At 42.8% G+C, this 22,669-nt stretch overlaps 1 protein-coding gene across 4 annotated transcripts in view; it reads right to left on the bottom strand.

Moving 5' to 3' along the window:
* LOC308478754 (uncharacterized protein) overlaps nucleotides 1-22,669 on the bottom strand; it is a 275,098-nt gene that overhangs the window by 209,573 nt on the left and 42,856 nt on the right. For 2 of the 4 annotated variants that reach the window (XM_081008870.1, XM_081008869.1), the window contains exon 3: nucleotides 13,285-13,332. The exons of 1 other annotated variant lie outside the window; for it this stretch is intronic. In XM_081008870.1, the coding sequence (XP_080864996.1) occupies nucleotides 13,285-13,332 (48 nt within the window). Of the gene's footprint in view, nucleotides 1-2,517; nucleotides 2,619-13,284; nucleotides 13,333-22,669 lie in introns of all 4 variants that reach the window. One more of the 4 variants, XR_013987221.1, reaches the window with a different exon arrangement.

The raw sequence follows: 22,669 nt of genomic DNA on the forward strand, positions 1-22,669 counted from the left end.
AAAAACCCATGTTGAGAATGAGATGAAAAGAAAAACCTGAATATTTTTCTCCTTTTAATCTCCAACCGAAGTACCTACAATGTGAAACCAAGCTACCCTCGGGGCACTTTGCTACATTTATTAGAAACCAAAGATTAGAACCATTTTATGGAAATTAAAGATAATGTGGAACATTTGTCAACCTCACAGCCACACAGAAATGTGGAACAGCATCACGAAAAGCTTCTCAGACAGCATGTAAAATGGATTCAGCCCAGCTAGTTGGTTGTGGCTACCCGTGTAGCATAAGTAACTTTTAAAATTGGCCACTTCTTTCACTGCTGAACCACTATCACCTCCTGAGTTCTGCTGATGAGTGAGTTGGGGCTTTTCCATGTTATACATCCCAAACAAGTGCGAACTGCATTTTAGATACAGTAATATCTGTAGTTTCAGCAGTGGTATGGTTAGGTGATTTTAGGCTCTGAACTTTCAGAACAATCCTAACTGCAGAAATCTGGTTACCTCTATCCCAAATTATTTTCAGGAGTGGGGCCACTGCTGGCTGAGCCAACCCAAACCTGACAGAGTGAAAACAAGCCTTTAGAATCCAGTTTGACATACACCACTCTTTTGGGTGTAAGTTTTGCTGGGTTGCTAGATCATAGGACTGACCTGAAAGAGCTAAATCATTTTAGACTCAGGAATTAATAGCTTTCTCCCTCAATCATTCCATCGCATCCTTGAGATGATAGTCACTGTATTTGGAGAGCCTCCTGTTCATTTTGCTGAATGGGGCTCTGGACTTATGCCCCAAAGTCCTCCTGCCCCAAGACACTGCTGCTCTTGTAATCATAGAGCTGTAGAGTTGGAAGGGACCCCAATAATCACCTAGTCCAAACCCCTACAATGAAGGAATCTCAACTATAAAATCTTGTAAGCCTGAGTCCATTCTGAGCTTCGGCCCACCTGACCTTCACCCTGTAACTGTTGGCTACTCGTGCAATGAGGCCTCCCGCTGCCACCGCACCACCGGAGCGCGATTTCTGTTCTCATCCTGAAGCAAAGTTCTTAACCCGAGGCACTATTTCTGGGTTAGCAGTGTCTCTAACCTGAAGCGTATGTAACCTGAAGTGTATGTAACCCAAGGTACCACTGTACTCAGCTTTCACTTGCCTAGTATGAAACCCAAAAGGACATTATCCCTCCCCCACAAGGTTTCCAGTACTTCTACTTCATCAACCAGTTCCTCCTTGTTGGTCAGGATCAGGTCCAAGACACGTGATCCCCTAGTTGCTTCTTCCACCTTCTGGGAAATGAAATTGTCAGTGAGGCAATGGGGAAAATTGTTGGACCTTACATTCTTGTCAGAGTTTGAGTTCCAACAGGTAGCTGAAATCTCCCATGATTTCCTCTTTTCTCAGTGCCTCAGATCTTTTGAAGATGCAGACAGATTCTCATGTGGCTTGACGCCTAGCACGTGGTCCTGCCACCTTCACAATTTTTGCCTGGTCCCCCCCCCCATGATGTTGAGCAGGAAATACATATTGTGATGATGTCAGAGCATGGGGCTAGAGAAGGAGAGGTGGAAAACACACCCAAAAAGGTGCTAGTTTCAGTGGTATCTCCAAGTCTCCTTGCAGTTCTGCCCCTTCACAGGAGAGGGAACAGTGACGACAACAGCTGGCATACAGGAAAGTGATCGGTTTGACTGCAGGATCACTCCCCTCCCCCCCACAAAAAATACAGTCCAGGAGGGTCTATTGTTCTGCTTTCCTCCAGCTGCTTACATCTGTCCATGCTGTAATCTAAACAGTTCTAATAAATCAGTGCAATAAGCTAACGTAGCTAATATCTACCCACTAATAAGACTAGAGAAAAGTTCAATTGTGGCCATTTTGTCTTCTTCCCTGTGATCTATCATTCGATACCAGAAAGAAACAGACGTGGGGTGGGGGTGGGGAAGAAATGTGTGTCAAATTAAATGTATAAACATTTAACAAGGTGTAAGTAAAGTCATCTGTCCCACGTACAAATCAGTGCAGGGAGAGATACAATGTGCTGCGCTGAAACACAAGGTTTATTACTTAATGACCCTCGTTTTATATTCCTCACAGCTTAAGCACAGGTTTTGTACTGTTCAGGCAATAAAGGAATCTCCTTGTGTCATAAATCACATTCCGATCTTTAGCCAACCGACTCCAAAGTATATCATCACTTCATTATACCAAGGAATTCTTAAGAACAAAAACTGCACAATATCCGCAGAAGGGACAACTTTCCCAGGGCAAGTGAAGACTTGGAGCTTGATGTTACGGGAGACAGTCTGTCTCTCCTTCTCTCTTGTGATAAGATCTAGTGCAGAGGTGGGGAACCTCCAAAAGCTTCCCTTCAAGCCTCTCTTTAGCACCCCATGGAACTCTCCCGAAGCCATGACTCCACTTCAGGCCATGACCCCCCTTGGCCCTGCTCTACCCCCTCAAGTGCTTTTGATTGGCTGGAAAGTGCCTTTGAGCACTGATAATCCCTCACACTTACCTGGATGGAGTAGGCAGAGATGCGGGGCGTTGACTGGTTGGACACAGAGGAATGGTGGGAGGAACCAGCTGGGGTACCACCAGGAGAAGGAGGCTCAGAGCCTGGGGAGTGGTGATGAGACAATGATGAGTGGGCAGACAGAGAAGACAAGGAACAGGAGGTGTCAGAAGCTGAAGAGGAAACAGGGTTTAGTGAGCAGGGAGAGTATGTGGCAGAGAGGAGTCCAGAATCAGAAACAGAAGCTGAAGCAGGCTAGTGGGAGAAGGGAGGCCAAGAGGCAGAGATGAGTCAGGCTGGAGAAGAGTCATGGGTGTTTTCCCCTCCTGCTGTGACAAGCTCCCTTCTCCCCCCACCTTGTCTCCCAGAACCAGAAGCGGGCTGAAACGGGCAGAGCAGTGGCAGACTGCAACTAGATGCAGTCTCAGATTGCTTGGGAAAAGCCCTGGAGAGGAGGAGGCTTGGATGGCTACATGTGCTGGGTTCATACCCAAGGCAAGGAGGGAGCGATTCCCTCCATATCCTTTTGCTGGAGAGCCACAGCCTAGGGAGCTGAAGAGATGCTTTCCTACGATAATTAGATAAATCCTCACCTGCTCACATTCCTTTGAATTTGGTTAATTGGGTTAATGCTTGTTTGCAGTTCCTCCAGTTTGTTATATTTTAATAAATATAACCTTATTCCAATTCTGTTTCCTTTTTGAGTGTGGGAGCACGGTCTCATCCCAGCTTAATATTGATCCATAACACAAACTGTTATGATTGGTTTCTTTATAAAATAGAATAAAAAACTTTACATCTAAAATAAATAATTGTCTAAGCAATCAGGATCCAGATGCAAAAGAAGGCTGTCATTAGATTTTTATTAGCGAGCACTAAGCGCCCCAGTTGGGAACTTCTATGAATTTCTGAACAAAAAGGACTTCTGATAGTGGTAGTATGATGATAATTCTAAATTTCCTCTTTGCAGCTGCAGTTGATCCCCAGTATTTGCTAAAATCTCTCTTTTTTGTGACTTAACAGTTATTGGCTCAGCTACTATATTGCCTTAGAGCTCTTTTTTTCCTGTGGAACCATGAATTAATTCCACATGGCAATACGACTCCCCCTACTCAACCTTTTCCTTGAGGTGGTTATAAAACGTCTGTAGAGAGCAACAATTTTTATTCTACTTAATAACAACTTCTATAAGGGCACGAGTTTTAGTAGAGTTTAAGTACAAAACACACCATCTCAACTAGCCCTTTTATGTTACAAAACTTCCATTAAACTAGGGCAGGAACATTCATTTTACGCAAATATTCCTTAAATCAGGGTGTTGTTTTGGTTTATTTTATTTTTTGCGGTTCGTACACCTGTAATTTGTATGAAAATCTTGAGAGACATCAAAACTTAGACACGTGCTTTTGCTTTTAGGCAGCTACTTAAAACTTCTATTTTTAAGAAGGCTTTCCCTGAAAAATGACTCAGGCATTTTATCTTGCATATCGTGTAGACTATTGTAACACAATGCTTTCAAGATCTGTTTTTTAGACTGTAGCATATACTTTATTTTTACTATGCACATGCTGTTCTTTTGATGGCTTTGTTGTACACAGCTTTGAAAATATTTATCTGACAAAGTTGCCTAGCCAGTGGGATTTACCAAGTGCTTAACTTCGGCTGCATTGTGCCTGCGAGGAGGAAATGCCACCCCTAAAATTCTGCAAATGCATGCCCATTTGCTAAATGAGGAATCCCAGAGTTAGAAGGTTCCAAAAGCCTATTGGTAGTTAAAGAAAGGCTGACAACATGGCTGCGACAACTACACTCCAGTGAAAAATGACCTTATTTATGATAGCAAATTATGCCACATGGGTGTGGCTATTCCGACTTTTCCCCAGTGGTAGATTCAAGGAATTCACAGAAATGCAAAGCGCATCCTAAAGCTAATCAATTGCACCAGCATTGTCTACTCAAAATCTTAGCTAAAAGTTCCAGAAACGTAAAGCCACTCTTATTTAAGGTTTGGATGCCTCACTCTTAAGCACTTGCAACCTTGGCTCCAGGTCGGGCTCCAGGTTTGAAGAGCCCTGGGCAAGCTGTTCTTGGTGAGTCCCCTCCCTATACTAGGAGAGCCTTTCTTATTTCTAGGTGGGCAGGCAGACCTTTTTATCCATAATGATGATGGGGAAGTGCTCTATTGAGCTCTAGGCAATGCCTATGAACTCTGCTCCCTCCTCCAGGCTTATTTGCCACTGCCCAGGCCTACTGTGGATTCAAATGCCATTCTCAAAATCCTGTCCCCAAAGCAGGCAGACTTCAGGCAGAAGAAATAAGCCTGGAGAGGCCAACCAAGCAAGATGGAAATGATCACCAAGAGAGGGCCATACAGAGGATGCATAAACCAAAAGAACTTGAATACACAGCAGCTTCTGCAGAGAGAGAGAGAGAACTCTGCAAGGGTCAGCTGTTTGTAATGCAAAACTGAAACTGAAACCACAGTGCCTGAGAGGTGACTCTGGCAGTTCCTGTTATGGCAAGCCAGCAGGGCCAACAAATTACATGCATAGCAGAGTGCGTTGGCAGAGAGATGGGCAGGAGGAGGGCATGGGAAGCCAAAGGAAGTTTGCTTGTTGCAGGACAAAGGCGCTGAGACAGGAAAAGGTAGCCAGTCAGGTGGGGAGCACAGCCAATAGAAAAATAGGGGCTGTAGCAATAATGGGTGAGCAGAGTCTACAGCCAGACCTAGGCAGTCTACACCATGTTGTGCTCTGGCAAAGCTTGCAAGGGTCACTTGCATGCCCATTTTGTCCAAATGGTCAGGCTGGCTGTGGCTTTGACCTAGAGGAAGTAGTCGTGTACACTTCCAAGTCACAAGCCCTGAGCATGTGTGTGTGAAGTGAGCCAAGCATGTTGGCATTGCCAGTTTGGGGGTTGCATTATTAGGCTATCCAGGAATGTGAGAAAATCCCAATATTTAAAATTTGACACTGCATGCAATAACAGTCCCCACCAGAAAGCATGAATATGCTGTAACACAATGCAACAAAAAATAAAAATAATTTTTTTTTGTTATGATGTGCCTTTTTGGGGAGGTGTTTAGTGTAGCCTCACATGACGGACACTAATTATTGTGGCACCTTATTGGCAGCAGCTGCTGGACAGAAAAGGCCATGTGTAGGATCCAAACAAGTTCTTAGTTTTGTCTCCTGCTTCCTTCTATAATCTCAAGTTTATTTATGGCTAGCCGAAGCCGGATGTCAAATCTGGGTCCCTCAGAACAAAATCTTAATAATTAACTGGCAAAACTGAACATGATCGTTTCTGACACACCTACACTGGTAATTATTGCTTTGAGGCCATTTACTAATGAAATTAATGTATTCATTGCCCTAACAAATTAGCATAACTCATACATAATGCCCCACATTTCAAGACCTTCCTAGGAAAACAACACTTAATAGTGCAGAGTGAAATGGCAAGGGCATGGCAGAGAGGCAGCCTGCTCTGAATGACTGCATGTTAAAAGCCGCCATGACTAAGAGAGTATTATAAAGCAGAATGTAAACACAGTATGGGTAATAATACCATTAACAGGGTCACCAAAGGCATACTGTTCATTATCATTTTTGCACTTCAAAAAATATTCAGATCTTATGACGGTAGTAACCACAAAATTTAATAAGCTTGCTACTTCTTGCTGCTACATAGCAGGAAAATCATTCTTTGCAGAAGCAGTTACTTCTTCCCCATTTCATTGATAATGATTACATGGGTGATGTTTCTCCTCTTAGCAGGAAGAACGTAACATGTCTAGGATCATTAAGGAGAGCGAAAACACAGTAGATTGGTCAATGATATAAAAATGGTAAATGTTAATTCTAGGATCAAGGAACTTATGGGTTAAGAGGAGAGTTTAGATGCTTACAAATTCAGTAATGTACCCAAAAGCATGGAAATTAAATGTGTGGGTTAACTTACATGCTGTGGAAGTGTTCTACATGTAAACACAACCAACTCGTCACCCATGGCACCTTGTCAAATGCACAGGCCTCCAGCAAATATATACAAGTCACTTGTTGCCTGCTGGAGGATAGTTATTTGTTGCCTTTGGGGGTGAATGTCATTTCTCAATCCTAAAATAAGCATGGAGAAATCAAGCATGGAAAACTGACTGCCGTTCCTCTGCTGCGGCACACAAGGCAGTGTTGGGAAACATGCATTTATTTCTTAATCCATTAAAGATGTTCAATCAATCATTAAAAACACACACAAACACACACAAGCAGACAAACACTGTAAGAGTCAATGTGGTGGAGTGGTTGCAGTGTTGGTCTAGGAGGAGGGCGAGACAAGGACCATGTTCAAATCTCCATTCACTCCATCAGTGAATGCTTGTTTACTGGAGGTCTCAGATGCAACTCCTGACATCTCTGGAAGGTAAAGCTCTAGGACTGGGGGAGGAGATTAGTATGAAGACCTGGAGAGCCTCTGGCCATCAGGGTGGACGATATTGACCTAGATTGACTAGTGGCAGCTTCTGATGTTCTTGTTCCTCATCACTGCAAACAATGCTGTCAGCCTGGGCTTTCACTTGTGGATTGAACAGATACAAAGGATTTTTAGCACATTATATGTGTTAATTGGCTTCCCGTGCCACGATGTCTGTGGCCTCTCCACAATCCTTTTTATAGCGTATTCATGGTGATCTATGCTCATGATGCTATGGGGGCGGTCATACATGAATCCACTTTCAATGTTGTTTACAATGGCAAAGGTTTCAGAGCAGTCACCTTACTTCATTTCCAATTGGGGCCTGTCCTATAACTTCCTCCTGAAACACTGTAACTTTTTTGTGTGTCCCATTTTCATTGCCTCTGGATAGCAATGGTGTGTTAGTATTGGGGAAGCATTGCAGAACAAACAATAAAGCAGAACAAACCTGCCACTAATGCACTCTTATTGCGGCAAGAGCATGTTGCAAAAGACACCCACAATAAAACACCAGTCTGGAGGGGTCCTCTGTCATCCAGAGCTGTTTTTCGAAGAACCACCATTAAGTTTCACTTTGCTCTGACCTCACTTTTTGCAACACTTCATGCCTCTGATGAAGCAGAGTGGAGTCTGTGATAACTTATGCCACAATTTTGCTAGTCTCTAAGATGCTACAGGGCTCTTTGTTATTCTGTGCATATTTATTCAAAAATAAGTCTCACTGGCTTCAGTGGGGCTTACTTCCAGGCGGATAGGATTGTGGCCAAAATCACCATTCAACAAAATTAAGAAAATAAGAATCAGAAACCCATCTTTATAAGAGCCTCAAAGAATTAATCAGTCACTGCCCATGCTGTGAAAGGCACACTGAAATAACAGCAATTTGAGCTGGTGTCTGAGGAAGGGTAAGGAAGGAGCTGATCAGATATTCCAGTGCAAAGAATTCAGTAATATGCACAGATGAACCAGGCTAAGCTGTCTGAAACTTGAACCAAAGGGTGGGGGTGTGACTTCTCTGGTGTAGGCATAAAGTGCTGGGCCATAAGGGAACATCTGAAATACAGAAGAATCCACATTTCAAAGACCTTGCTATGTTAAAGGTCACTTAACTGCGTCAAGTGGTCCGTTTTCTATCCAACAGTAACAGATTTGAGAAGGAAGTTGACAATTCTCTTCTCCATTACTCTGGAACGAAAGAACTCCCCTTTGCACAACGCCGACAATGAGATGCAGAGTTTTTATTATTCTTCCAAACTCAGCCCATTTGCAAATCTGTATCATATTTCACAGAACTCCAGAATAGTTTCTTGATTAAGATGCTGCATTTTATCATCCATCATGACTTACATGCCCAGACATTCCTACACCCACCACATTCTTCTTGGGTGATGAAACTGTAGTCTTCCAACAGCAAACAACAACAAATGGGACTAGTGACTACTGTCTCTTTTGCCTTTCCATTGCCCAGAGGACAAAAGTATGTCTCAGAGGTCTTCCAGATCACACTGTATACCAATTTGAACGCTTACATTCGAATCAACAACATCAGTTTGCTAACACATAGAGGGAAAGGAGGGTTTGAATGACTATTCTTGGACTCTGAAAAAGTACTCCCTTCGAACAAAGTAAGGGTGGAATGGAGAATTCACTAGGATGCTTTTACTTATGAATCCACTAACAAAATGAATCAAGGATTATTGTGAAATAAAGCAGTAAGGGTTGGGATTGTGCAACTATTGACGCCCTCATACGTTCTACTAGTTCTGGGGTGAATTGTGGTTCTGGTAGGAATGACTGCACAATTGTTTTCTCCATGTTGTGCTTTACTTTTGGCAGTTGCTGCCTGGGCCCAGTAATACCGCTACACAGATGCAGCACCAAAAACAGTCTGCTACCCAGGAAGGATAGGATGGAGAAATGGAACATAAAAACATAATTAGTTTGTTTTGCTTCCCATCCAACATTTAGGCTTTGTTTACTGTACTGAGATTATATCTGAGATGTGTGGTAGATATATTTTGTCCACGTACCTAGGGAAGGGGTCACCCACCTCTGCTTGCTCATTTGTAAGTTTCTCAGGTGCCACAAGATTCTTTGTTATCCTGTACATATTTATTCAAGAATAAAATGTCGCCTTGTTCAATGGGGCTTACTATCATCTTACCTACTTGTTGCACTATAATCTGGGTGTCAGAAATAATTTCTGAGGAGAGTTAATGTGCAACCAAATTGAGACACAGGTGAGCATCCTGCCTTAGGAACACGGGTCTAGGGATGGGTGAATCTGTCAATTTCAGTTTCTCTCAGTTTCTCATTTTCCTGGTCTTCAGTTCCCCACATTTCCACAGCAATTTGCATTGTTAAAAGAGTCCTCACAGAAATTCATCAGCTCCTAGTACACACATTTGCGCCATTTTACCTAATACACAATCTTGGAAAGCAATGTAACACGCGCCCATATTTTTTTGGTTTCACCAATATGCACCTTTTTGTGGAAGAAGGTCCTCAAATATATCCATTGGCTGGAGAAACGCATTGCCAAATTTGGGGAAGTGTGAGTGTCAAAGGACAGCTTCACTTTGGCTTGCATAGTTTCAGGAAGTGAGAATTCAACAGGTTCCCCTTAAAATGTGAACCGAACCAAATCCCCCCACCATCCCTACATGAGGCCAGACATGATGGTCCTTCCTGCAGTGCCTTAAATGTAGCTCTTGCAGTGGCTTTCTGTAAATATTATCGTTGGTAATCACTATAACAGTTTTCTGTCTTTTCCCCATCTAGACTGTAATGAATAGGATGAGCCTTTGTTCACGAATGTTCCTTCCTTTGAGTGGATTTAATGACTTCACATTTTGTAATTTACTTGAGCACTGGAGGTTTATTAAAACAGAGCATTGAATTGACCCACATACCTGTGTCACAGGGCTGTTGTGGAGTTTCATAATGAGATGTTTGCAAAGCGGGGTTTTTTCTAAGTGAAAAGTGCTAAGTATCTTTATTGCAGCGCGATAGAGATCACAGAACACAAGTGAATTAGTGCTAGGCATTAATCCTTATAAGGGTAAACATACCACGGGCAAAATAACATTGCAGTTATTTTTTTTCAAACATCCAGCACTTCATTAAGTACCACATAGGGTTATATAACTCTGTGAAGGCATAACTATGCAAAGTTTATAATCACAACAGGGAGAAAAAATGTTCTCACGGATTTTGCTTCTACGCAGAGAAGCAGGCCACACAGAGGTCCTGCAGCTCAATGGAGCTAGACCCTCTAGACACAGAAAAAGACAAGAGTTGCCTACTTGGACTTTTTCCAAAATTAACTCCTAATGCAGAGATCACAGCTGTCCCTGCCAAAACTGTGAGTGCAGTTGGCCCGTTGGGAGTAAAAGATCTACAGCATGAAGTCATCAGACTCAACTGGATTTTCATAAACTGATAACCAGGATTTTGCATTTTAAAATACTTTTTGTTGGCAGTTTTAATCTGTTTCTTGTCCAGTAGGTCCTGCTCAGTCTTAGTTGTGGTGAGCTCTTTAGGCATTTCACCCTAATATTAGAGGCCAAATTCTGTACCATGTTGCCCCATGCAGCAAAATATATTGAGGTCCGCATATATAACTGAGACTCAAATCCTAAATACACCTTCCTGGAATTGAATCTCATTAAACTTCTGTGCAGACATGCACAATCTTGCACTGCCAGAGCCACTTTCTGAACAACTCAGGTTCAGAAACCATGGGTTTAAGCTGATTTCTTTCAAACTAACCACAGTTAATGTTAACGACAGTTTCTGGTGTGGATGACATGCTGAACAAATGTAGAAGCAAACATTTCAAACTGCTCCTCCTGGCCAGATGAGAGGAAAAGCATGCAAGCAATTGAAGCTAGGCTTGTTTACATCTTGCTACACCATAGTTTAGCTGGACACCTGAATGCAGCAACTGAATCTAAACAGAGGTGTGCTTTTGGTTCTGCTGTTATGTTGTGCATTATCTTCTCTTCTCCTGATAATGGTCCAGTGAGTCTGATGGTCTTGAAGATGGAAAAAAACTAGTTTCTTTATACATCCATCTGTAGCTTTTTCTATATATGATTGAAGTTCTTTGCTACTTTCTTTCAGGGCAGTGGTTGTGTGCAACTTGACCTCCACAGCATGGCTCTGTAACAGTACATACAGAGTTGCTGTCGAAAGCCCCTTGCTCTTTTTCAAATGTATTTTCATGGGTTAAAACAAAAACAAAAACTGGCCTAATCAACATGTGTTGCCTTTTAGAACTTCTATTTTGAACATCTATAGCTCAACAAGACTTCTGAGTTTAGAACCTTTGGAAATGCCATCTCTGTGAGATTCACAAAGCTTCTAAGATTATTATTCACCCAGAATTTTGCTCTTGAAGCAATTCTATTTATGTGTGAGAAGAAGACACAGATGCTGATCAATCAAAGATGGAAGCAGTGCAATCACAAGACTCCAACCTCCTGAGTCTCCTGTATAAAACTTTGATATCTAGCACTTAAAGCAAATTCAATCCAGACAACTTTAATTCAGAACACTACCAACTGTCCATGTCTGTGACCCCCATTTTGACTTACAGAAGACCACCCTATACATTGCATACAGGTCCCCAGGTTTAAAGCATTGTTCTTTTAAGGTGCTACATTACCATCTTGGATTGTGCCCCTTAATCAACCATTAGTACAAGCCAATACATCAACTTCTGTGCGAGGAAGTGTGGCTTACTGTCATTGCAGCAGTTATGGCAGATCAAGTTTGACTGTTACAAAACACCAGCCGTTTTATTTGTTCCTGTACAATTGTTTTTAATCCCTTAACTTTCTTAGGTATTGGGCTGCATCTTCTTCCCTCCCTTCTCCCATCCTTTGTCTACAGAAGAACTGATGTATCCTTACTCATGTAAATAACATCCAGATGAATAATCATGGATGGCATCCAAGATAGACATGTCAGGTGAAGTAAACATTCTACAGCAGAACAACCCCTTAAGCTATTCCTTTGTAATATTCTTACCTGCGTCTGCCACAACGATTCTTTCACATGATGCACCTCTGAAAGGAGCATTTGATGGCTGAAGTGCCATTTGAATTAGGGAATTACACGGTGAAGAGCAAAGACCTTCTATCAAGAATTGCGAAAACAATGCTACCAAACACATAGGAACCAGAGGCCCTGCTTTTCACAGATGCAATACAAGTCATGTGTGACTTCTTTTTCAATATGCACTAGGCCAATGCGATAATGCAAATGGATCTGTTGTTGGTACAGACTATTTTCATCTGTTTTGTGTTGACACGGAAGCAAGGACTGCAGACAAATGGGCATTTGATTGGCCCCAGTGACAGTAAGATGTTTGGCTAGCTGGGCCACCAGCCTGATCTGGCAGACTCCTGTTCTTATGCACATTTTTTAAAAGTGTGGAACTGTGCTCCTGATGCAGTTTGAAGCACTTTGACCAAGATGACCATATTAGAATACTAAAACAAAGGGACACTGGCCAAGCAATCAGCATTTCTACTGGCCACCAAAGATGTTGCTGGGTATATATACCTGTGATTGATAAACAAATTAATTTGTCCACATGTGCGTAACCAGGGGCAGTCTAGACTGCTCAGCTAGCCAGGAAAAAAAATGTGGCTCTCTATCCATTGGGAAGCATGTGTACATGTTTTGAATGATTTCAAAAATATCAATATATAAAATCCCCACACCAGCACAAACAAAATAAAATAATCTGCATTATTAACAGAATATGCACATCAAGACCATTTGTGACACATTGAAGCACTTTGGGTGGTATTCAACTAAATAATTGCAGGAGTGGAATGACTTCTGCCTGTGAAACATGTCCTTCCCTCCTCTCCTCCCATCAGCCACCCTATGCCATCCCCAAATATGCTTCCAAAAGTTTGGGGAACCCCCAGAACAGATTTAGGTGCTGTAGGATGAAAAGAGTCTTCTGAGCAAGGGGAAATCCTTGCACTAATAGGCCCATTGACTTAGTACTACATTGAATTCCACCCATTATCTACCATATCATAGTGACCATCACAACAATCTTAAAATGTAAGCCAGTTCTGTGATTTATATATGATGCAAACTGAGGATGAAAGACGAGTGACAACATCATCTAGTGGTTTTGTGGTTGAGTTCCTAGTTCTTAGCTCATAATACATTTGACTAGCTCTCAGGTTAAAAACAGTTTCATTTTACTCTTAATCAGAAGTTTTATGAAGAAATGATGCAAGTAAAGAATAATAATGAGTGACTTACCTCGGCTGTACACACTTTGCACCTTGGAGCACCTTCACCCTGAAGACCCTGTAAAAAGAAGAGGCATTTAGGAGTAAAACTGATCTCAAAAATGGGTGCTGCAGAAAGGGGGGGGGGGAATGAACATATGAAAAAACATCAGCATTATCTGCTTGGCAGCACCGAAGACTCGCAGGGCCAGATCAGTAATGCAAAATGAATGTTTTACAGTTTCAGAATGTGGTTCACATGTGATAATTGGCACCATTCTTGCATTGTAATTTTTTCATTTTATGCTAATGCTCTTAATTAGTCCTCAAGTCAATAAGGCACAAAAAGATAATGGACAATCAGCTTAAAACAGGGCTCAGGACTGCGGAGTCTCTCTGAGCCTCGAGAAGTAATCAAGTTTATGGTGTTTAACCTTCATTCTCAAAGAGAAAATGGATCTCGAGCAGCTTTGGCAGGACAAAGCATTCAATAAGTATTGTTTCATTTTTATGGCATATCATTCCAATTTTTTTAAAAAATGTAATGTTACTTTTAGAAACCACAGTGTCTACAGTGTTATAAATTAAGGCTGTGCGGCAGCAGTGGTGCCCAGGGATCATTGCCCCCAGTGGCGTCATGGAACTGAGCTGTGAATGCGGGAGACTTAGGGCCAGTTCAAATGTAACACAAAACCATTATTTATTAGAGTGAGAATGATGGTTGTGCCTAAATATCTCCTCTTTCCTCCTCCCCTTTCCTAGTCCCTTGAAGTCTAATGAAAGACTTCCAGATAGGATGTCTAAGAGTCCTATTTTGTCCTAGAGAGTCTGCTATTCCCCAAGTCACATGGTAAATTGGCTGTCTCTATTGAATCCTAGTTTAAGCTGGCTGTTTTTACTGACCCCTGTTTTATGGCAAAAGCTCCTGAGTGAATATGTTGCGAGATAGCACTTTCTGGATTTAACGGTGCAATCCCATGCAAGTATACTCCGAAGCAGCAAATCTCATTGACTTCCATGGGGCTTACTCTCAGTTAAGTGAGTACTGAATTGCAGACTAGATGACAAGTTCAAAATGGGTCAAACAGGAAGAGCTGTACTTATAATTGGTGCTAAATGACCATTGGGTTGTAGTACTCAGAATTAAGCCAAGTTCCTCAGCTTCAGGGAACAACCTTTCAAAAATGGGGAGGAAGTCACAGGAGAGAGCTCCTTCACTCTGCTGCAAACAGTAAAGGCAGCATCCAGTGTTTAGCTCTACTCAAAGTAGACTCATTGAAATTAACAGTTATGACTAACTGAGGCCCATTAATTTCAATGTGTCTGAGTAGAATGTAGCTGGATGCAACCCTTTGGGTGGTACTCAACTTTTACTCAGAGTAGATCCACTGAAATTAATCAGTATGGTTAACTAATGTGCGTTCATTTCGGTGGATCAGTTCTGAGAAGAACTTAGTTGAATACCACCCTATATCAACTTTGGAGAAATCTCTCTCACATACTTGGGTATCTAAGACTTGATTGAAAGGGGGGAAATATGTCTGCACCATATGTTTGATAGTGCTTAGAGATATTTTACTAAACAGACCAATGAGGGAAAGGAGGACCTTAACAGTAAGAGTAGACATGAAGAAAATAGGTTTTAGGCCACAATCCTTTGCCCAAAGTTAAAGGCTTGTTTATTCCGATGAGGATGGACATTGGGAAACATAATGCAAATATGAACTGAAAACACTTAAGGTTTATGAAGGATGACCCTCTCATTGATTCTCCCACTGATAATGCTTTTGTGTTTGTTTTTCATGTTTGGCTCATAGCCGTGTTGTTGAATTTGGTAGCTACCATCTACCTAGCATCTTTATAAAACTTATTAAAAGAGCAAAGAAAAGCACTCTGTATTTGATGAAGAGTATTTATAAAGCTGCTCTTGATACACACACGTTACTTTTTGCTCCCGAGGAACCATCTGAGCGGCAGGCCTAATCTCCCGCAACTCCCTCAACTTTTCATTTCTCCAGGGTAATATATAACCTTCCTGTCTGTAGGTAGCCATTGTCACGGGAAATATTTTTTCTCCTACCTTCTGAAAGGACGTAATTTATAACATGAAATTAAAAGCATCAAATTAGTAACCCAATCCCTGTATTCCAGTTTAATGAACTAGCGCCTTCACCGCATTATTGTTTTGTGCCACTGGACCAATCTGTTTTGTTTTGCAAACAAAATGTGGGTTTTATTAATAAAGAAATGCAGAAGGAAAAAAAAAGAGAGGCATCCTTGGCACAGTTAAAATGATGTTTCCCAGGGGCCTCCATGGTCTCATTTAAAACAGCATTTTGATCATTTACTCTCAGCAAAAACGAGAAAGAGCATAAATATTTGTGCCTTCCCCCCTTTCCTTTTCCTTTTAAAGGTTGAATGGGGATAGCTGGGTGTACATTGTGTCTAATGTGGTCCCCATTGGGACAGCACAAAGGCTTTGGCCACTGGATGTCCAAATCCCTGCTCAGCTCTTAAGCTTACTTTATTAGGGCCAAAGTGGGCATGATGTGAAACACATCACAAATCACATCTGGCGCTGTGTGTGTGTGTTTAAAATAATAGGATTCCTTCAAATTATTCATTTGGAGGGATGGCGCTGTGGTCTAAACCACAGAGCTTAGGGCTTGCCGATCAGAAGGTTGGCGGTTTGAATCCCTGCGACGGGGTGAGCTCCCGTTGCTCGGTCCCAGTTCCTGCCAACCTAGCAGTTCGAAAGCACGTCAAAGTGCAAGTAGATAAATAGGTACTGCTCTGGTGGGAAGGTAAACGGCATTTCCGTGCGCTGCTCTGGTTCACCAGAAGTGGCTTAGTCATGCTGGCCACATGACCCGGAAGCTGTACGCCGGCTCCCTCAGCCAGTAAAGCGAGATGAGCGCCGCAACCCCAGAGTCGTCCACAACTGGACCTAACGGTCGGGTTCCTTTACCTTTTTATCCAATAGGAACATAGGAAAGAGCATTATACTCTTCTGGGGCACAGGTCCATCTAACTTAGCTCAGTTGGCTACAGCGTGGTGCTGATGATGCCAAGGTTGCAGGTTTTCCCCTACAGGACAACTGCATTTACCTGCATTGCAGGAGGTTGGACTGGATGGGCCTCAAGGTCGCTTCCAACTCTACAGTACTATGATTCTATAACTCAGAATTGTCTACATTGGTTGGGACATTCTCAGGCCTACCGGGAGATACAAGGGATTGAACATAGAACATAGGACCTTCTGCATACAGAGCAGGTGCTGAATGACTTCTGCTTGACTAATGGGACTTCCCCTACTCTCACCTGAAGCGCCCAGAGAAAAATTGGGGGGCGTGGGGATTGCAGGGGGAGGACATCACCTAGGTTTTTGGGCTTTTTTACACCCCAGAACTTCAGCTGGTTGGAAAGGACCAATGGAAGCTATTTCCTTCCTTACTGCAGTTGGAACCACCCCACTCAAATCAGTAGCAATGGGAGCTTTGATTCCAGAGCTGGTAGAAACTGGGCTATGATTATTGCTAGGGCTCTGACAAGGGAGAAAGGGGTTAAACTTGCCCTCCTTGTACACTGCAATCCAAGTGAAAATTGGCCTCCCTCGCAGTTGCTGATATTCTTTTCTTTTTCTAAAAACAAACAAACCGTAGATGTGGTTTGTAATGACGCATTTAGCGTCTTGTCTAGCTTGACCCTTATCAGGCCTCCCCCCCCCCCGCCCTAATAAGAAGAAATACTGCAAAAATGCACAAAGTCCTTGGGTCTGAAAAGTAAAGATGCTAAAATAAGGAAGAGGAGAAACACAAAGTACAGACCCAGAGACTTATTCTAGGGTTTAAGGATGGATTGGTGCAATGTACTTATGGGCCATTTTTGACAACCAAGAAAGGATCCCCAAGAGAGCAGCACCCCAAAACCATATTTTTTTCAGACAAATTCTAACATTGCACCAGTGGGCATGATGGGATTTCCCCTTCTCCTCCTGCAGTCCCTATATTGTCCAAAGAGTATTCCAGCCTTCTGAGGAGAATTCTGATGGTGTCCAGTGGGTGGGTTTGCAGGGGTGAGGAGGAGATGGCAAATTTCAATTCTCATACACAGATTTTTTTCTGCACAAGTCAACATCACCCTTTCTTTTCAAGCAACATGTTTAGCAGCTGGTGGTTAGACCAGCCTCAGTCACGATGTCTGCCACTTCAAATTAATAATATCTCCACATTAGAGATGGACACCAGAATTGAGTACCATTCTTGAAGAAGTTTGACAGAGCTAGGTTTTGGTCAGACCTTTACTGTGTATTGGTCTGAGGTTCTGAAGACCCAAGTTCTGCCATAGGAACTTTTTTAAAAATCTAGTGCAGGGCGGTGCAACTTTCATACAAAGTAGGCCGCAAGAGGTACTTTGTCACAGAACCTGTGGGCCGCACACTGCCTTGTTGGGTGGGTGGGACGTAGGGCAAAATTTGATGCCCCTCCCCATTCCTCGTGCTACCATGCGAAAGCCAACAAAGCAACACACCAGGTTTGGGGAAGGAGACATGAGACTCTGGCAGGAGGCCCTCCTCCTCCTTCCCAAAGCTGGGGAAGTGCTAACCAGGCTTTGGGAAGACTCTAGGACCCTGTTTGAGCCTTCATGTCCCATTCCCAAAGCCCAGGGCCTCCTTATCCAGCTTTGCGAAGGCAGCATGAGGGCTGACATCAAATGTTGCTGAGGGTCTCAAAGAAAGGCCTCAAGGGCCATTCCTTGGGCAATGTGTTGGACCACCCTGCCAGTTCTTTCAGGGTCAGTCTGTACAAAGTCACACCATTGCACCCTGTGGATGCCAAAAGGCTGTCTACAGCACAGCCTGCAATATATCTAACATTATCTGTTTCATGCTGAAACGCTTTGGGTTGCGATGAGATGCCTGGGACTCAGCTACTTCAGTAAAGAAAAAGTGTTTAAAATGTGCTATAACACTGTGATACCATATGGCGCTGTGGAGTCCCATCTATCCCCAACGTGATTTCCCATTATGAGGTTTACAATGCGTTTTGCTGAAACTTTTTTTTTTATGTTTCTAGATCCAGCCCTGGTCTGGTTAGACATAGCTTACCATAGCGTCTGGGCATATACTTCTCTGAAAATGTTACCAAACATTTGCTATATATATATATATGTATATATATAATTTATTTATACCCTGCCCATCTGGCTGGGTTTCCCCAGCCAAATATGGCTGTGAAGGACCCATCCAGACTAACAGGTCAACCAGGGCTTGCTTTCCCTTACCGCACAGCATTAAAAGTTTCGTAACTGCTTCGAAAACAGCAAAGTATGGATGCAGAAGCTGTGGCTTTCCAGATGTTGCTGAACAACAGCTCCCATCATCCCTGACCATTGGGCATGCTGGCAGGGGGTGATGGGAGTTCCACAACATCTGGGGGTCACCCAGTTCTTCAACGCTGCTTCAGGCAAATTACTTAGCTTGAAAATGCTTTAGAGGTTCACTGATTAAATAGGACACTGGCACCTCCTTCAATTTGTTATACTTCTATGGATCACAGCTATTTTGACATCAAGCAGTTCCGTAACTGCAGTCCTGAACAATACCAATATAAATTTCCCCATCTTTGGTGTATCTGGTTCAACCCTGTAGCATTTTGCTCACTGTTTCAGCGAGGCGGTGTTTGCCTACGGTGTACAGACATGTCTGAGATTAATCCAAAGAGATGGATCAAGCTAAAAGAGTCATTTATGCAGCTTTGGACTATCCAAGAAGGATATTTGTGCACAAAGTATTGCTAACATCAAGATTAGGGGGGAAAGGGGGGGGAACCCCCGAGAGATACTCTTAGATGTCTGCAAATTAATAGATGAATCCATTAAGAAATCGCTGCTCAAAGGAACTGTGGCTGGCAAAACAAGGAAGTATAGCTGGTCTGAGAAAAGAAACCTTCAGCTAATTTTGAAATATGAGTTCCTTGTATTATATTGTAGCCACGAGGATAAGCCAACACAAAAGCATTATGATTTACTACTGCAATACAGAGAAACAGTTTTTTCCTGTATAGTTCCTTTCCAACATGTCCATCACTAACTAAGGTAAAACATTCTTAGCACAGCATAATCAGATCTCATAGCTTCATTTTTACAGCCAAAAGGGGGATAGCCAGACTCCAGTAGCTGTAAAGAACTGAGGAACTGAGGAGAAGTTGTCCATTTCACAGCATTTGAAGTGCTCAAATCTGCATTTTAAAACTTCGGAAGCAACTGCAGTGGAAATAAAAAATGACAACACAGAAGTTCTTCGTTCTGTCCCATGAATCAGCTATCTTTCTCCATTGTTAGTTCCCGACACTGAGGAGGGGAGCGGAAACGAACTGCATTTTCACTCACACTGAAGATGGTAATTTCTTTTAAAACCCTAAAAAGTGGGTAAACCCTTCCCTTTTAAAGTCTTTGGCCTACTGAAGTGACATTTTTAAAACTAGCAAGCAAGAAAGCAAGGCACGGTTTGTAGTGAATGGTGGTGAATCATGGAGGACAACAACAACATCCCCAATTCACAGCCACATTCATAGATAGTTAATTAGGAGGTAGGCAAATACTTTAAAAAAAGTTTCTTAGTGGAGAAACTCTACAGTTATGGCATTCTTGCTCACCTGGTCTTACCTTCAACTGTTTCTAAAATGTATGGAACAGAAGAACACTAGCAGAGATTGTTCGAGGAAGGCTTTGTGTATTCCAAAGACCCCTATTCACCTACAGTCAAGGTGATGGAAGATTTTTCTTTCACTGCAATAATTTCCCTCAAAAACAACACCTCACCTTTTATTCCATATATTTAGTAACAAACATTCACTTACAGAGGAAAAAGTAAATGGGTGAACTTGGGGACTGCATTAGGCTCCTTTGAAAACCAAGTTTGCTCGCATAGTCCAATCGCGGTCATTCCCTGATCACACTAGAATATAACAATGGTGGAAGAGGGGGGCAGAAGGTTAAGGACATTTTAATTTATTCATTCCAAACATATCCTGACCTTTTAATGCATTCAGATTGGCTTACAATAGGTAAAACAACAACAACATCATGGATAGGTGTAAGATATAGAAATGTGTTTATTCTTGTTCTAGAATGATGCTTTACAGGAAAAGAAAAACGAATCCGTATGATTTTTTAAAAAAATGTATTTAAAATACAGGAGTGCTTGTTCTCTTTTTGACTGAAGCTGGGCAGCATGACAGGGTCCATTGTTCAACAGTCGGATGGTCTCTCTCAAGAGGTTGTGGACTCTCCTTCCTTGGAGGTTTTTAAGCAGAGGTTGGATGGCCATCTGTCATGGATGCTTGAGTCAAGATTCCTGCATTGCAGGGGGTTGGACTAGATGACCCTTGGGGTCCCATCCAACTCTACAATATGACTCTGTGAATAATGGACACTTTATATGCAATTCTCTCAGATGGTGGTGAGGACAGCACATGGATTTGATGAAAGGGACCTTCTGTTTGGAAGATAGGACCCATTGCAGCTCAAGAAGAACTACAAGTTTTGGGAACTATGGCCATGAAACATGGGTCACAAACTTGCAAAAAGTACTCCAGCTGGCAAAATATGCTTCTTCTGGATGCCCAAATGCTAGCTTTCAAAAGTTTTGGCTCTGATTGGTTGATGCTCTTTCCCTCAATGAATGAATAAGGAAGCAGCATGACTAAAAATCATTAAATAAAAACCACAGAGACTCATTGGGTGCTCAAGGGAGTAAGTGAAAGGTATTTTTGTTTTGGACTAATGTGACTTAATAATTAAGAGCATGTTAAATTTGAAGTGCCTAGTTCCAATCTCTGCTGAGCCACAAACTTGCTGGATAGCTCTGCTTCTCAGCCTCACTCCCCATCTGTAATATGGACACACTAATATTGGACTAGAGATGCGGGTGGTGATGAGGGTTAAACCACAGAGCCTAGGACTTTCTGATCAGAAGGTCTGAGGTTCGAATCCCCGCGATGGGGTGAGCTCAGTCCCTGCTTCTGCCAACCTAGCAGTTTGAAAGCACGTCAAAGTGCGAGTAGATAAATAGGTACTGCTCCGGCGGAAAGGTAAACGGCGTTTCCATGCACTGCTCTGGTTCACCAGAAGTGGCTTAGTCATGCTGGCCCCATGACCCGGAAGCTGTACGCCGGCTCCCTCGGCCAATAAAGCGAGATGAGCGCCGCAACACCAGAGTCGGCCACAACTGGACCTAATGGTCAGGGGTCCCTTTCTTTACCTTTAATATTGGACTGTCCCTTCATTTCCCCAGTCCCACAACTAAAGATACAACAAATTGAACCTTGCTCACCTCTACTGATTAGTAGATGTCCGTACATTCAGCTCTCTACAGGCATCATGTCTTTTCCATCACTAGATGGGGCCTACTGCTTCCTGCAGGCTTGCATTGTTCTAAATGCACAAGGTCATTGCATGTATTGATCAGCAAATAGAATTGGCTCCCATTTTTGCTGTCAAATATCTTCCAGCTCTGGATTGGTGCATCAGGTTCATTTTGCTTCTGATTTTATGCACATGTTTGCTGACATGCTTATTTCCACAGAGAGCTGCTTAATTCTCCCAAATGTACGAGAAGGTGGAATGAGCTGGTTTGAATAGACCCGGTGATGTTTCAGCAATTTTGGCTCTTGGCAGATTCTAATGCGACAGCCCAAGATTGTTTAGAGTTAAAAGTGCCATGCGGCCAACAGAATGGGAGCCATTTTTATTCCCTGGGTTGGGTGCGAGGGTCAGAGGCAAGTCCCAGATGTAGGAAGAGCAGAAAAAATGCCATCGACGCACAGTGACCACCTACATTTCAAGGAAATAAAAGGCCAGCTGCCTGAGAAGAAGCCAGAGAACTTTCTGCCTTCCTGTGTGGCTGCAATCAAACTGCAAAACTGGGCACAATTCAAAATTGGGGGTTCCTTCATGCTCCTCAGTGCTACAGGCAGGTGCAGGTGGCACTGTGGTCTAAACCACTGAGCCTCTTGGGTTTGCTGATCAGAAGGCCGTCGGTTCAAATCCCCACAATGGGGTGAGCTCCCTTTGCTCTGTCCCAGCTCCTGCCAACCTAGCAGTTCAAAACCATGCCAGTACATGTAGATAAATAGGTACCACTGTGGTGGGAAGATAAACGGTGTTTCCATGTGCTCTGGTTTCTGTCATGGTGTTCCACTGTGCCAGAAGTGGTTTAGTCATTCTGGTCACATGACCCGGAAAGCTGTCTGTGGACAAATGCCAGCTCCCTCGGTTTGAAAGTGAGATGAGTGCCACAACCCCATAGTCGCCTTTGACTGGACTTAAATGTTCAGGGGTCCTTTACCTTTTACCTTTAGTGCTACACAAGCTGTACACCAGTACTGTTGAGTCAATGACCAAGCAGACAGCTC

The sequence above is a fragment of the Podarcis pityusensis genome (genome assembly GCF_964106645.2).
Source record: "Podarcis pityusensis genome assembly, chromosome: 6".
NCBI classification, from domain to species: domain Eukaryota; kingdom Metazoa; phylum Chordata; class Lepidosauria; order Squamata; family Lacertidae; genus Podarcis; species Podarcis pityusensis.